At 39.9% G+C, this 14,647-nt stretch overlaps 1 protein-coding gene across 1 annotated transcript; it reads left to right on the top strand.

Moving 5' to 3' along the window:
• The first annotated feature begins 13,943 nt into the window (after window positions 1–13,943).
• On the top strand, window positions 13,944–14,387 carry LOC138893102 (uncharacterized). Its single transcript, XM_070176872.1, has one exon. The coding sequence runs from the start codon at window positions 13,944–13,946 to the stop codon at window positions 14,385–14,387; it is 444 nt and encodes a 147-aa protein (XP_070032973.1).
• Window positions 14,388–14,647: the final 260 nt, after the last annotated feature.

Genomic DNA, 14,647 nt, shown 5'->3' with positions numbered 1-14,647 from the left:
AGAACGAGTTTGTTTTCCTAATTGACATGCATCACAAATATGATCTTTTAAAAAATCTAGTTTTGGAAGACCAATAACAAGATCGAGGTTAGAGATTTTTTGAATAGTGTGCATGTTAGCATGACCAAGCTTTCTGTGCCAAATCCAAGGATCATCAATTATAGAGGCTAGACAAATTTGATTACCAAGACTATCTATGTTGCTTATAGTATAGACATTTTTGTCTCTATTTTCAGAAAGAATAACTTTACCTGATTTGTCTTCAAAGATTTTTAAAAATGAACCTCATAGTCATTGTCGCATAGTGAGAAGATTGTAACCAAGTTCATCAACTAGGTATACTTCATCTACATCACATTTTGAGCTAAGAGGGACTCTTCCAACTCCAATTATATTTCCTATTGATTTGTCTCCAAATGTGACAGTCTCCATCTAATTTGGTGACTGTTTTGAACAGTTGTTTGTCACCAGTCATATGTCTGGAACATGCGCTATCAAGATACCATTTTCCTTTTCTATTTCGTTTGCGTTTTTCCTGCAATGAGAAGTTACTTATTTTTAGGTACTCAAACTTGCTTGGGTCCTGAATGATTAGTATTCTGAGTGTTAGCTTGATTTGAGGTCTTGGGTCGCGAGACCCATTTCTTGTTGTCCTTAAACATGCAATGGTTAGAGAAATGACCGAATTTTTCACAGTAAAAACATGAGGGGTTATTAGAAATTTCATAGCCTTTCTCTTCTTTGATTCTAAACCTGTAATGAGTTGATTTGTGCCCTCTTTTACCACAGTAAATACATGAAGATGGATTTTTAGTAGGAAATTTATGAGGAACAGACTTATTTGATTTAACAGAGCTATGACTGGTGTATTTTTGTAATCCACTTAATTGAAGTTGAAGTTTGTTAACTTTCTCTTGAATAATATCCATCTCAATTTCATATACTTCTAATTTCAACGCCCAATCTTTCTTTTCTCTTTGGGTTTTTCGAAGTTCATTTAGAACTTTCTCAATATATGTAAGAGCAATATCGATAAATTCTTGAAGTTTATGACAATTTGGACATGTAGGAAGATGTACCTCACGTGTACCTTCGTCGGTCTTAAGACCAAGTTCACCTGAGTCTTCATCGCTATCATCATTATTGGCCATGAAGCATATGTTGGCGATTTCTTCTTGATCAGATTCTTCTTCATCACTCCAAGCTCCAAAAGATTTTTTTCTTTTGAAAGTTCCTGCTAAGTTTCTTTTTCAGTTCAGGACATTCTGCTTGGATGTGTCCATATTTCCCACACTCATAGCATTTTTCATCGTTTTTGTCGTTATCATTGTTTATCTTATCTTTTCTGAAGTTTGATTTGCCTTTTCTGGTATATATGTTCCTTTCCATCATGTTAGTTACCACTTTGGAAAGCATAGCTATGTTCATATCTTTTTCTTCTTCATCTTCATTTTCTGATTCAGCCACAATTGCTTTGAATGCGACTGTCTTTCTTTTTTCTTGTTGAACTTGCATGTCTAAATGTATTTTTTCAAACAAAATTAGATCACCTCTTAGTTCATCATATGACATTTTTTCAAGATCCTGACATTCCAAGGCAATGAATTTGGATTGCCAAATCTTGGAAAGACTTCTCAGAATTTTTCTGACCTGTTCCCCATTTTTGATTGTTTTGCCAAATGATTTTAGGTATCCAATGATCTTGCTGAACCTGAAAAATATTTCTTCTGCTGATTCTTCATCCTTCATATGAAATAGTTCAGAATCTCGAACTAGAAGATTGATTCTTATTTTTTTACTTTTTTGGTTCCTTCATATGTGACTTCTAATTTATCCCACATTTCCTTTGCAGTTTCACAACTTGACATCTTTCCATATTCTTCTCCACTGATAGCATTATACAGAAGATTTTTTTCTTTGACATTAACTGTTATGATAACTGATTATTCTTCAGTGTAATCATCTAAATCAAGAGGATCAGATGAAACTATAACTTGACCATTTTTATCTTTCTTTGGTGGAATTGGAAAATTTCTCTTTTTATTTACGCGTCAAACTTTAATGTCATATGACATAGTGTAAGTCTCCATGCATACTTTCTAGTGAGAAAAGTGTTGACCATTGAAGTATGAGAGTCGTACTTGAGAGGTTCCTTCTTGAAATCGTGCTCCGACTACTGTGCTTGATCCCATGATCTTTTCATCACTTGCTGTTAAGAAGAGTTCATGAGTTAAACTCTGATACCAATTGAAAGCACAAGAGGGGGAGGCGTGAATTGTGGCTGATTTTAAAAACTTAGTTGACTAAGTGTGGACTTAGTCGACTAGGCGGTATACAGTATTTGACTTTGGTAGAAATAACTGAAAAGAGCATAAGGTAAAAAGAGACACAACAATTTTTATACTGGTTCAGTACTAGTATGGTACCTACATCTAGTTCCCTTGGGTCTCAAGGGTTCTCTTTGAGCTTGATAAATGTTTACAGTAGTGATGATTTTGTGAACGTTCACTACCGACGTTGTACAACAATTATAATTCTTTGTAGAGTTGACACAACTTTTTTTTGTATTCTACTTCTTCCTATCTTTTGAGACACTTGTAGACTCAGAAATACAGTGTTTGTGCTAAGGAATAGAAAGGCTTAGAAACAGATGTTGTAGTTGTGTATCTAATTCTTGAGTTTTTCCATCTTCTTATATGCGAGTTTTGAGAGCTGTTGTAGATTTGTCTTTGATTGATGCCCACAATATTTTACTGATATTTAGCTCAAGAAAGGTGCCTCTGATTCCTTCATACGAGATGAGATGGATTCATTTAAGTGCTCCATGCCTCCATGCTCGAAATCCAGGGAGTGCTCCATGCTCCATGCTTTATTGAAGAAAGGATGTCTCCCATTATGTTGTGTTTCCCACTCAAATTATCGTGCTCCGTGCTTTATAGAAGAGAGGGACAACACTTCAAATTGTCTTCCATTATGTTGTGTTTCCCCGTCATTTTGAATCTCACGTTTTACTTCAAGTGTTACTTTACTTAGTTTCTGGATCTTCTTTGAGTTACTACAATTAACAAGACACAGTGAGTGAATTTGCTTTGCCTTATTGTCATAATTAAAACTTAAGTGTAACATGTTAGTTTCCATGCGCTTGAATGTTTGTTCACTACATATGATTTTAGATTTTGTCAATTGTTTTAATAGTAAAATAACTGAAATTGAAAAAGAATTGGTCTGGACTCACAAGGAAAACACACATACCAATTCTTCTATTTTACACATCATGCTCAGCTCAATTTCCTATCATCGAGAAAACTATAACCAGAAAATGAAATGTTAAAAGACATGATTGAAAACTGAAATGCCCTTATAACCATAATTTTCTCATTGTTTCAACTTCTACAAGTGAAATTTCAGAATAATGTTACAAGTGAAACTCTAGCGCAATGATAATTTTACAAAACAGGGCGGAAAATGGCCAGTGGACGCTAATTGTACGTATTCTATACATTTATCAATCTATAACTTCTCTTTCATTCACCCCATTAATTTGCAACATCCATGCTTTTATATGTTGCTACCTTTTACTACTAGCGACAACGGTTTAAAAAGAATGTAAATAAACTCAACTTTCTTAAACTTTTCTGTGGATGATGAAAATGGTTTTTACCACCAAAAAATTGACTTGTTCTTTGTTATCAAATAAATTTAGGGGTGTCAAAATAATCTATAAAGTCGATTAAAAAATCGGATCGAACCTAACCAAATCGATTTTAGGGGTTTTAAACATAAATCGTAGGTTTGGTTTAAATTTATAACTACACCAAATAACTAGGTTAATTTAAAATTTCGAATATAAAAAATCAGAAAAAAAAGAACATGAGTTGAACCTATATTATATACAAATAGTCTTAAGGTATGCGCTACAAGTCTCCTGCTTTGAAGTTGTATAAAGGGTAGCACGGTGCACTAAACTCCCCCTATGCGCAGGGTCCTGGGAAGGGTCTGACCAAGTCTATTTTACGGCCTTACCCTGTATTTTGCAAGAGGCTATTTCCATAGCTCGAACTCATGACCTCCTGGTCACATGACAACAACTTTACCAGTTATGCCAAGACTCCCATTCAATGATAAACTTTCTACAGAAGACTTGAATGGGACTTGAATGAACTTTCTCCAGAGGCCAAGTTCAAGCTAGAGAGATATTTCCAGGTACGTACTTATTTTCTTCTAAAAGGAATGGAAGATGTGAAACATTAGTTCCTTTTCTCCTGGAAGCTTTCTCACTTCTGCACATCATTTTTTGTGTAGACTGCTACGAAGAAAATATCCCGAAGACACTTGGCTGAAATCGATGAATTTGTCTCCAACAACGCGATGGTAATAAAATTTGTGAACCATTTCTTTGCATATTGTGTACGGGTAAAATCGGAGGTAGAAATCTCCCCGATTTCCCGAGGAGAAAACGAAGGGAAAGCACGGCTCAACCTGATTATAATCGAGGTGGGGAACTCCTCGTATCGAGACCTAGGAAGAACGGACTATGCATCTGAGATCGGACACGGCAAAATTGACGTACCCCGAACCAAGTATGGCTTCTCGACCTTGGGAGACGTGGTGAACGGTTATGCATGACGGATAAGGGGGCCGTAATATTCGCCCTCAATCGAATTTTACAGCGCGAATCCCGTTCGGTTTCAATTATAGATCAACAATTACCGAAAAATAAGATTTTTACCTTTTTTAGACTTGTACTAATACTGAAATTCTCCTACTATATAAATGAGAAGTGTTTCTTTAGCCTCAGATATGGTAACACACATTCCAAAGCAATAAAAGTTTATTTTTTGGCTAGAATAGCTATTGTTCAAGGCATTACTCATTCGTTCTTTTCCTCGCTCACTACCGAGCTCGTACCGAGGGTCCAACCAAGGGCGAGTTCCACTGTTCAACACTAAAATCAGGCTTGGTCATTACATTGTGCTTGGTTTGATCGTTTATTTTGTCTTCAATTCGTTTATCTGTTATTCTTATTTATTTGTATTGAATTAAACCACATCCTTTAAACCGCGTACAAGTTTAATTATTCTCATTTTTGGGGTAAACAGTTTAGTGCCCACCGTGGGGCTAAGGATAATAGTAGTGATTTGATACAGATCTTCATAACATACCCTATTTTACGCTTGTTCTTTGAAATCTTAATTCCAGGTCAGCCTAAGAATGTCAAACTCTCAGTCCGCTCATTTGAACGTTGACGCTGAGTCAGGCCATCACAGCGAAAATAATAATATGGTGCCAGATAATGATGCGCCTCCTACCGATCCCAATGGTCTCCCAGCCACTGACCCGATCGATGCTAATTCGCAGGTGGCCATCAACATCAATTTACCAACTGGTCCCGAATATAGTGTTCGCTGGGTACCTCGGCCAACGACCCAAGAAGCGCCAGAAGGTGTAGGTGATGGGGTGAGCCTACGATTGATTTTCGAAATGTTGCAGGCTCAACAAGCGACAATAGCACAGCTGGAGAACCAAAGCCATGCCCCTAACAGGGTCGAGCCCGATCAATCTCGGGAAAATACTCGGAGAGGCGAACAAGTCGCCATGAGATCGGGTGAAGCCGAGTCCGGAGAAACTTCTGAGGTAATGAAGATGCTCGAGGCATTAACAAAACGGGTGGAGTCAGGAGAGAAAAAGATTGAGGCTAACGACAAGAAGGAAACGTACAACTCTAGGGTATACCGTACAACTTCAAAATCGAGTACCGGAGCGACCCCGTTCTCCCTAGTCTATGGAGTGGAAGCCTTAATACTAGTCGAGGTAGGGGAACCGAGCCTCAGGTTCCAGTATGCTACCGAAGTGTCAAACGGTGAAGTCATGACTACGAGCCTGGAATTATTGGACGAGAGGCGGGAAGCCGTCCTGGTCCGGTTGGCCGTCCAGAAGCAGAAAGTAGGGAGGTACTATAACCGAAGAGCCAACCTTCGATATTTTTAAATCGGAGACTTGGTACTGAGAAAGGTATCACCATACACCAGGATCCCAAATGACGGGAAACTAGGCCTGGATTGGGAAGGACCGTATAAAGTTGCCGGAATAACTAGCAAAGGGTCGTATAAACTCGAGTCGGAAAATGATATACAACTACCGAACAACTGGAATGTGGCACACTTAAAGCGGTACTACTCTAAGGTAAGAACTCAATTCCCTTTTTAATTTGTTTATATTACGGACTAACTTATGCAGGTACTCGGCCAAGGGCAAATGTGACTATTAGGTCTGAAAGCACGTATTGTACTCTTTTTCCCTTGAACCGATTTTATCCCGAAGTGGGTATTTCGGCAAGGTTTTTAATGAGGCAACAGTAAAACATGCTACCTTAGTTTTAAAGACCGATCTTAAACCGGAATTATTGATCGTTTGCACAAAACCAACCCGTATCTGATCCCTAACAAGTTCGGTCTTAAATACTGGGGCCATTATCCCTAGGTTAAGATATTTATAAAGAGTAAATTTTTTTATGTTAAAAGCCAATGCTTGGTGGTTACGATTCATTGTAAGGGTCAAACAAACCGTGCCCATATAGCCTACTCTAGCCACGGCACAAGGCTTATGCGCCTCCGATTATGTACTCTACATATGAAATAATAAAAGAAATTTTTGTTTCTCTCATACTTTATTACTACGCATTTCGCTTCGTCGATGCTTCACAACGGATCCTAGATCCCAAAGCCCACGGGCTACCTCGACTTAGGGACTGTCGTCCGATGAAAAAAGTCAGACGGCCCGGGCTATCGAGTACCGGAGGCACGGAGCCTATTAGGCAGTGCCAAAATATGAAAGACTACGGCCACCCTAAAAATGGCTCGGAGATGTCCGAAGTCCGTACTTAGAAAGTAAGACCGTCACGTATAATCAAAATCTATTAAAGAGTTACCCTTGGCAAAAACATCATCGTATATGACTAAAACACTTAAACATCTTAAAGGCCTTCGATTCTATCCAAATTTTGAAGCCACGAGTAATCCGAAGTTGCTATCGAAATCGGGCCCCATTTGGACCTACGAAGAACAGGTGCTCTAGATTACGTTTGATTCTATGCTAAAGCATTAGGAACAATACACAAATAAAAGATTGCAAATATATGCTGAAAAGTAAACACATGGTGTTTCCAAAGGGAATTTTTTATATATACTCCAAAAAATATTCACAGAGGCACGATAAAATGGCCTCATAATAAACAAGAAAAAGGATATACAAAAGTGAAACAAAAAAGAACTAAGGCATCTATGCCTGATCTTCACCAGAGCTTGACTCGGCACCGGAACCTCCAAAACCTTCGAAGCCTACGAAGAACAGGTGCTCTAGATTATGTTTGATTCTATGCTAAGGCATTAGGAACGATACACAAATAAAAGATTGCAAATAGATGCTAAAAAGTTAAAACATGGTGTTTCCAAAGGGAAAGTTTTATATATACTCCAAAAAATATTTATAAAGGCACGATAAAATGGCCTCATAATAAACAAGAAAGAAGATATACAAAAGAAAACAAAAAAAGATATAATTCATCTATGCCTGATCTTCACCAGAGCTTGACTCGGCACCGGAACCTCCAGAACCTTTGGAACCTTCGAAGCTTTTGGAACATTCGGGCTCATAATGTTCCTTTGCCTCGGCCACGAGCCTCTTGGCTTCTTCAATCTTGGCCGACAGATTGAATCCTCGGGTGGGAATCTCTCCAAGGGTCTCCCTCCGGGACATTCGGTTCACGTACTCGGTCTTCGTCCTTAAGTGAGCCTCGACCACCTCCACATCAGCTTTATACTGGTCCAGCATTTCTTTAACCTTAGAGGAATCTACCGAGACTGCCTCTAATTTGGACTTCAGCGTAGTGTATTCCAGGCTGTGATGACCCAAAAGGTCATCTTTAAATTTAATAATTATTTATGTTTTCTAAGACCTTGAAAATCACTATTCATCATTCATTGACTTGCATGCACAGTCCGTATAATTTTTCGGAAAGTTTTTATGTGAAAAATGGATTAAAATGGGAAATATAGCTTTAAAACTCAATTGGGTTGGCTTTGGTCAATGTTTTGAGCAAACTGACTCGGATAAGTATTTTGACAGTTCAGGTAGGTCCGTATAGTGATTTGGGATTGGGGCATATGCCCGGAATCGAATTCGGAGGTCCCTAGTTCGAATTATCGCATATTGTCGAAATTTTAAAGTTTAAAGGCTTAATGACTTTAAAGAATTGATCAATGTTTGACTTTGTTGATACTGAGTCCGTATTTTGGTTCCAGAATGCGGTATATATTAATTACAAATTTTTGACTTGTCTACCAAATTTGGTGAGAAACGGAGTTGGTTTGACGTGATTCAGACGTCTGGTTGTTAAAATAGAAATTCTTAAGTTTTCTTAAACATTTCATTTGAATTGGTGTCTGATTCATAGTTCTAGGTATTAAATTGGTGTTTTGATCATGCGAGCGAGTTTTTATGAGGTTTTTGGATTTGCGTGCATATTTTGTTTGGAGCCCCTAGGGCTCAGGTGAGTTTCGGATAGCCTTCGGACCTTAATTCTATAAAAAATCTGGTTTTTGGGACTTCTGCTGGTTTCTGGTGTCATGTTCTTCGCGAACGCGAAGAGAAATTTAGGACAGGGGGATTTTCTTCATCGCGAATGCGATAGCTGGGTCGCGAACGAGAAGCAATGGGGCCTTACCCTTCGCGAACGCGACCAGCTTCCCGCGAACGCATAAGCTTGTGATATAGGGGAGGGGAACTGAGTAATACTCTTCGCGAACGTGAAGGCCACTTGGGCTGTTGCACATCGCGAACATGACAGGCCCTTCGCGAACGCGAAGAAGGCCTGACGACGAGTGTTTAAAACATACCCAAACGAAATTTTTCTCATTTTTCACAAACCCTCAATTAGAACTCGGTTTAGGGGCGATTTCCAAGGAGTTTTTCACGATTTAAACTGGGTAAGTATTCTTTATCACATAGTGAATATATTTCATAAATTTATGTTTATATTCATCATTTATTTCGAATTTAGATGGAAGAAATTAGAATTTTTTAAAAACTTTTCAAAAACGAGAATTTAAGATTTGAAGGTCCATTTGACATCTTAATTTGATAAATTTTGTATGGTTGGACTCATCTCGGAACGGATGTTCGAATTTCATAAGTTTTTTCGATATTCGAGACGTGGGCCCCACTGATGAATTTTGAGACGAATTTCGGACTTTAATCCGGAAAATTTGTAAATTCATATGGAATTAATTCCTATGAGTATATTGAGTTATTTATGACTAGATTTGAGGATTTCAGACACGAATTCGCGTGGCAATTTTCTCCCTGATTTCCTCAATTAATTGCTACTTGTCATTATTTGTTCATAATTAAATTATAATTATTATATGCCTTGATACTTAATAGTTTCTCATTGAACATGATATTTATTGGAGTATTTCTATTACATTTAAGAGTTGTATAAATATATATTGGAGGAACGGGTTGCACGCCGCAACAGAATTGATTGAAGTGAATATATTGGAGGAACGGGTTGCACGCCGCAACATAATTGATTGAAATGAATATATTGGAGGATCGGGTTACACGCCGCAACAGAATTGATTGAAAAGATATATTGGGATCGGGTTGCACGCCGCAACATAAATTGATTAAAATAATAATTGGTTATGACTAGTGAGTTGGCTTCAACTGTTAAAATGAGTTAACTTGATTTATTTCTATTATTGTTTTTATTATCATTATTATTATTATTATTGCGTACATATTATTTTAAGTAACCTGCCTTAGCCTCGTCACTACTTCATCGATGTTAGGCTCTGCACTTACCAGTACATGGGGTCAGTTGTACTAATACTATACTCTACACTTCTTATACAGATTTTGGAGTTGGTTCGGGCGGCTTACTGTAGATTTTTCCGGATACAGCTACCAGTGGAGACTTGAGGTATAACTGCATATCGTTCGCAGTTCTGAAGTCCCCTTCTATCTTATCTCAACTCTGTATTATATTTCAAACAACTTGAATTTTATTCAGACCTTTATTTTTATTATTCTAGAAGCTCGTGCACTTGTGACTCCAAAATCTAGGATGGTATTTAGATATCGCGTCTATTATAAAATATTCACTTTATTTCACACTTTATTTCCGCATTTGTTTTATTTGTTATTAATTAATTTAAAATTTTGTTAAAATGGCTAATTATATTCTAACGTTGGCTTGCCTAGCAAGTGAAAATTAGGCGCCATCACGGTCCCGAAGGTGGGACTTTCGGGTCGTGACAGTTGGTATTAGAGCACTAGGTTACATAGGTCTCACGAGTCACGAGCAAACTTAGTAGAGTCTGAAGGATCGGTACAGAGACGTCTGTACTTATCTTTTAGAGACTATGAAGTTTAGGAACAATATCATTTCTTTCTTATCCTGTCGTGCGATTTTATTCTATCATCGATAATTGAACTATTCTATTCTTATTCTCTCGCACATGGCGAGAACACGTAATACATCTACCGACGGACAGGGACCAGAGCCTCCGGTGGCAACTATGGCTAGGGGTAGAGGTCGAGGCCGAGGCATAGGTAGAGCTCAGTCTAAAGCTCGAGCAGCATCACCTATTGTAGAACCTCAAGTGGATCTTCAGGAGGAGGTTCCAGTACAGACTGCACCCGTTTGACCAGTTCAGGTCCCGGAAGGATTCATAGCTACTCCAGTGCTTCAGGATGCTCTAGTCCGTTTGGTGAGTCTTATGCAGGGCGTGGCCCAAAATGGTACATTTCCGGTGGCTCTAGCGGTCTCACAGGCTAGGGGAGGAGCACAAACTCCCACTACTCCCGGTTCGGAGCAGATGGCTCCTTAGAATCAGGCTCCAACAGCCCCGCCAGTAGGGGTAGTTCAACCAGTTGTTGCGGCACAGGCCGGTGATAGGCCCGCCATATTTTCCGAGGCCTTATTGAGACTGGATAAGTTTACTAAGCTCTTTCCAATTCACTTCAGTGGTACACCTTCTGAGGACCCATAGGATTATCTTGACAGCTGCCATGAGGTGCTGCGGAACATGGGTATAGTTGAAACCAATGGGGTCAATTTTGATGTATTTCAGATGACGGGTTCCACCAAGAGGTGGTGGAGATATTATACATTGACCAGACCAGTTGGATCGTCTGCATTGACATGGGAGCAGTTTTCACGGCTATTTCAAAAACAATTCCTCCCTATCACATTAAGAGAGGATTACCGCAAGCAATTTGAGCGTCTACAGCAGGGCAGTATGACTGTTACTCAGTATGAGTCCCGTTTTGTGGATTTAGCCCGTCATACTCTCCTTTTACTACCTATTGAGGGAGAGAGAGTGAGGAGGTTTATTGAGGGACTCACTCACCCTATTTGGCTTCAGATGGCCAAGGAGACCAGAAGTGAGATTTCCTTTCAGGCGACTACTATGTCGCGAGGAGGATCGAGATGGTTCTTGCACATAAGAGAGGGTAGATGTCTGATAAGAGGCCTCGTCAATTTGGTGGTTTCAGTGGTGCCTCATCTGGAGGCAGGTGTAATTTTGGTAGGGGCCATCCTCCCAGACCGTTTCATTTAGCACTTCAGGCATCTCCCGGTGCTTCAGGGAGTCACGGTCCTATTATGCCTTACTCTGGGCAGCCAACAGTGCATATTTAGCTCCTATCAGTGCACCACCACTCCAGAGTTACTACAGTGGTTATCCGACCCGTTTGGGTGAGTTTCACCTTCAGCAGCCACGGCATCAGGATGGCTGTTATGAGTGTGGGAACATTGGTCATGTTAGGCGGTATTGCCCTAGGTTGTCGAGTAACTGATCTCGGCAGGATTATCGTGCCATCATACCAGCATCGGTTGCTTCACCGCCTACTCAGCCAACTAGAGGTAGGGGTCAGGTAGCTAGAGGTGGAGGTCAGGACATTAGAGGTAGAGGTCAGACCGTTAGAGGTGGAGGCCAGCCAGTTAGAGGCCGTCCCAGAGATGCAGTTCAGAGTGGTGGGGCCCAGCCCCAATTTTATGCTTTTCCAGCTAGGCCTGAGGGCGAGTCATCCGCTGCCGTGATCACATGTATTATTCCAGTTTGCCATAGAGATGCTTTAGTTCTATTTGATCCAGGATCTACTTATTCCTATGTGTCCTCTAATTTTGCTTCGTATTTAGTTGTGCCTCGTGATTCCCTGAGTGCTTCTGTATGTGTATCTACACTGGTGGGAGACTCTGTTGTAGTAGACCATGTCCATCGTTCGCGTGTGATTACTATTGGTAGTCTTGAGACTAGTGTGGAACTTCTACTTCTTGATATGGTAGATTTTGATGTCATCTTGGGTATGCATTGACTATCAACTTATCATGCTATATTGGATTGTCATGCCAAGATGGTGATCCTAGCTATGCTGGGGTTATCGCGGTTAGAGTAGAAAGGAATTCCTGGTCATTCTACCAGCAGAGTTATTTCTTATATGAAGGCTCGGCGTATAGTCGAGAAAGGGTGTCTAGCCTATTTGGCTTATATTCGCGATCCCAATGCGAATGTTCCTTCTATGGACTCAGTACCAGTTGTTCGTGAATTTACAGAAGTATTCCCTGCAGATTTGTCGGGGATACCACCCGACAAGGATATTAACTTCTGTATTGATTTAGCTTCGGGCACTCAGCCCATTTCTATCCCACCATACCATATGGCCCCGCCGGAGTTGAAAGAATTGAAGGGGCAGTTACAAGACTTTCTTGATTAGGGATTCATTAGACCCAGTGTCTCGCCCTGGGGTGCACCAGTATTATTTGTAAAGAAGAAAGATGTTTCAATGCGAATGTGTATAGATTATCGGCAGTTGAACAAGGCTACTATCAAGAACAAGTATCCATTGCCAAGAATTGATGACTTATTCGATCAGCTTCAGGGTGCCAAGGTGTTTTCAAATATCGAATTGAGGTCTGGTTACCATCAGTTAAAGATTAGGGCATCTGATGTCCCTAAGACAGCTTTTCGGAATCGGTATGGGCATTACAAATTCCTAGTGATGTCATTTGGGTTGACAAATGCCCCAACATCATTTATTGATTTGATGAATCGAGTGTTCAAGCCCTATTTGGATTCTTTTATGGTTGTATTCATTGATGATATCTTGATTTATTCCAGCAGTCGAGAGGAGCATGAGTAATATCTTCGGAGTGTGCTGCAGACTTTGAAGAATAATCAGTTATATGCTAAATTTTCAAAATGCGAGTTTTGGTTAAACTCACTTGCCTTTTTGGGGCATGTTGTATTGGCAAAAGGCATAAAGGTGGATCCTAAGAAGATTGAGGTTGTTGAGAATTGGCCTAGACCTACTTCAGTTATAGAGATCCGGAGTTTCCTGGGTTTGGCAGGTTATTATCGTCGGTTCGTGGAAGGGTTTTCATCTATAACAAGCCCACTGACTAGACTGACCCAGAAAGGTGCCCAATTCAGATGGTCAGACGAGTGTGAGTTGATCTTTCAGAATCTCAAGACTGCTCTGACTACGACGCCAGTATTGGTATTACCCACAGGTTCAGGATCTTATACGGTATATTGTGATGCATCTCACATTGAGCTTGGTACAGTATTAATGCAAGATGGCAGGGTGATTGCATACGCATCGCGACAATTGAAAGTTCACGAGAAGAATTATCCTGTTCATGACATAGAATTGGCAGCCATTGTTCATGCGCTGAAGATTTGGAGGTATTACCTCTACGGTGTCTCGTGTGAGGTATTTACTGATCATCGTAGCCTTCAATATTTGTTCAAACAAAAAGATCTTAATTTGAGACAGAGAAGATGGTTGGAGTTGTTGAAAGACTATGATATCACCATTTTGTACCACAAAGAAAGGCTAATGTGGTGGCCGATGCTTTGAGTAGAAAGGTTGTGAGTATGGGGAGCCTTTCTTATATTTCGATTGGTGAGAGACCGTTAGTTGTAGATGTCCAGACTTTGGCTAATCTATTCATGAGGTTATATATTTCAGAACCTAGTCGGGTTCTAGCTTGCACAGTCGCTCGGTCTTCTTTATATGAGCGCATCCGAGAACGGCAGTATGGTGATCCTCATTTACTTGTCCTTAAGGAGATGGTGTGGCATGGTGATGCCAAACAGGTTTCCGTGGGGGAAGATGGAGTTCTACGAATGCATGGTCGTATTTGTGTGCCTAATGTGGATGGGCTTCGTGCATTAATTCTGGAAGAGGCCCACAGTTCCAGATATTCTATTCATCCAAGTGTCGCCAAAAAGTATCAAGATTTGCGGCAACATTATTGGTGGAGGAGAATGAAGAAGGATATAGTTGCATATGTAGCTCGGTGTCTAAATTGTCAGTAAATCAAGTAGGAGCATCAGAGACCTAGTGGTTTTCTTCAGAAGTTAGAAATTCCCGAATGGAAGTGGGAGCGTATCACTATGGATTTTGTTGTTGGGCTCCCACAGACTCAGAGAAAATTTGACGCAGTTTGGGTCATTGTGGACAGGTTGACAAAATCAACACATTTCATTCCAGTGGAAGTTACCTATTCTTCAGAAAGGTTAGCTGAAATTTACATACGTGAGATTGTCCGCCTTCACGGTGTGCCCGTGTCTATTAT

The sequence above is a fragment of the Nicotiana tomentosiformis genome, chromosome 5 (assembly GCF_000390325.3).
Source record: "Nicotiana tomentosiformis chromosome 5, ASM39032v3, whole genome shotgun sequence".
Lineage (NCBI taxonomy): Eukaryota > Viridiplantae > Streptophyta > Magnoliopsida > Solanales > Solanaceae > Nicotiana > Nicotiana tomentosiformis.
This window is presented reverse-complemented; position numbering and strand designations above follow the sequence as displayed.

Bases quoted from the DNA above. Each gene is read 5' to 3' on its own strand.
- LOC138893102 (XM_070176872.1), top strand. From the start codon at position 13,944: ATGGGGAGCCTTTCTTATATTTCGATTGGTGAGAGACCGTTAGTTGTA.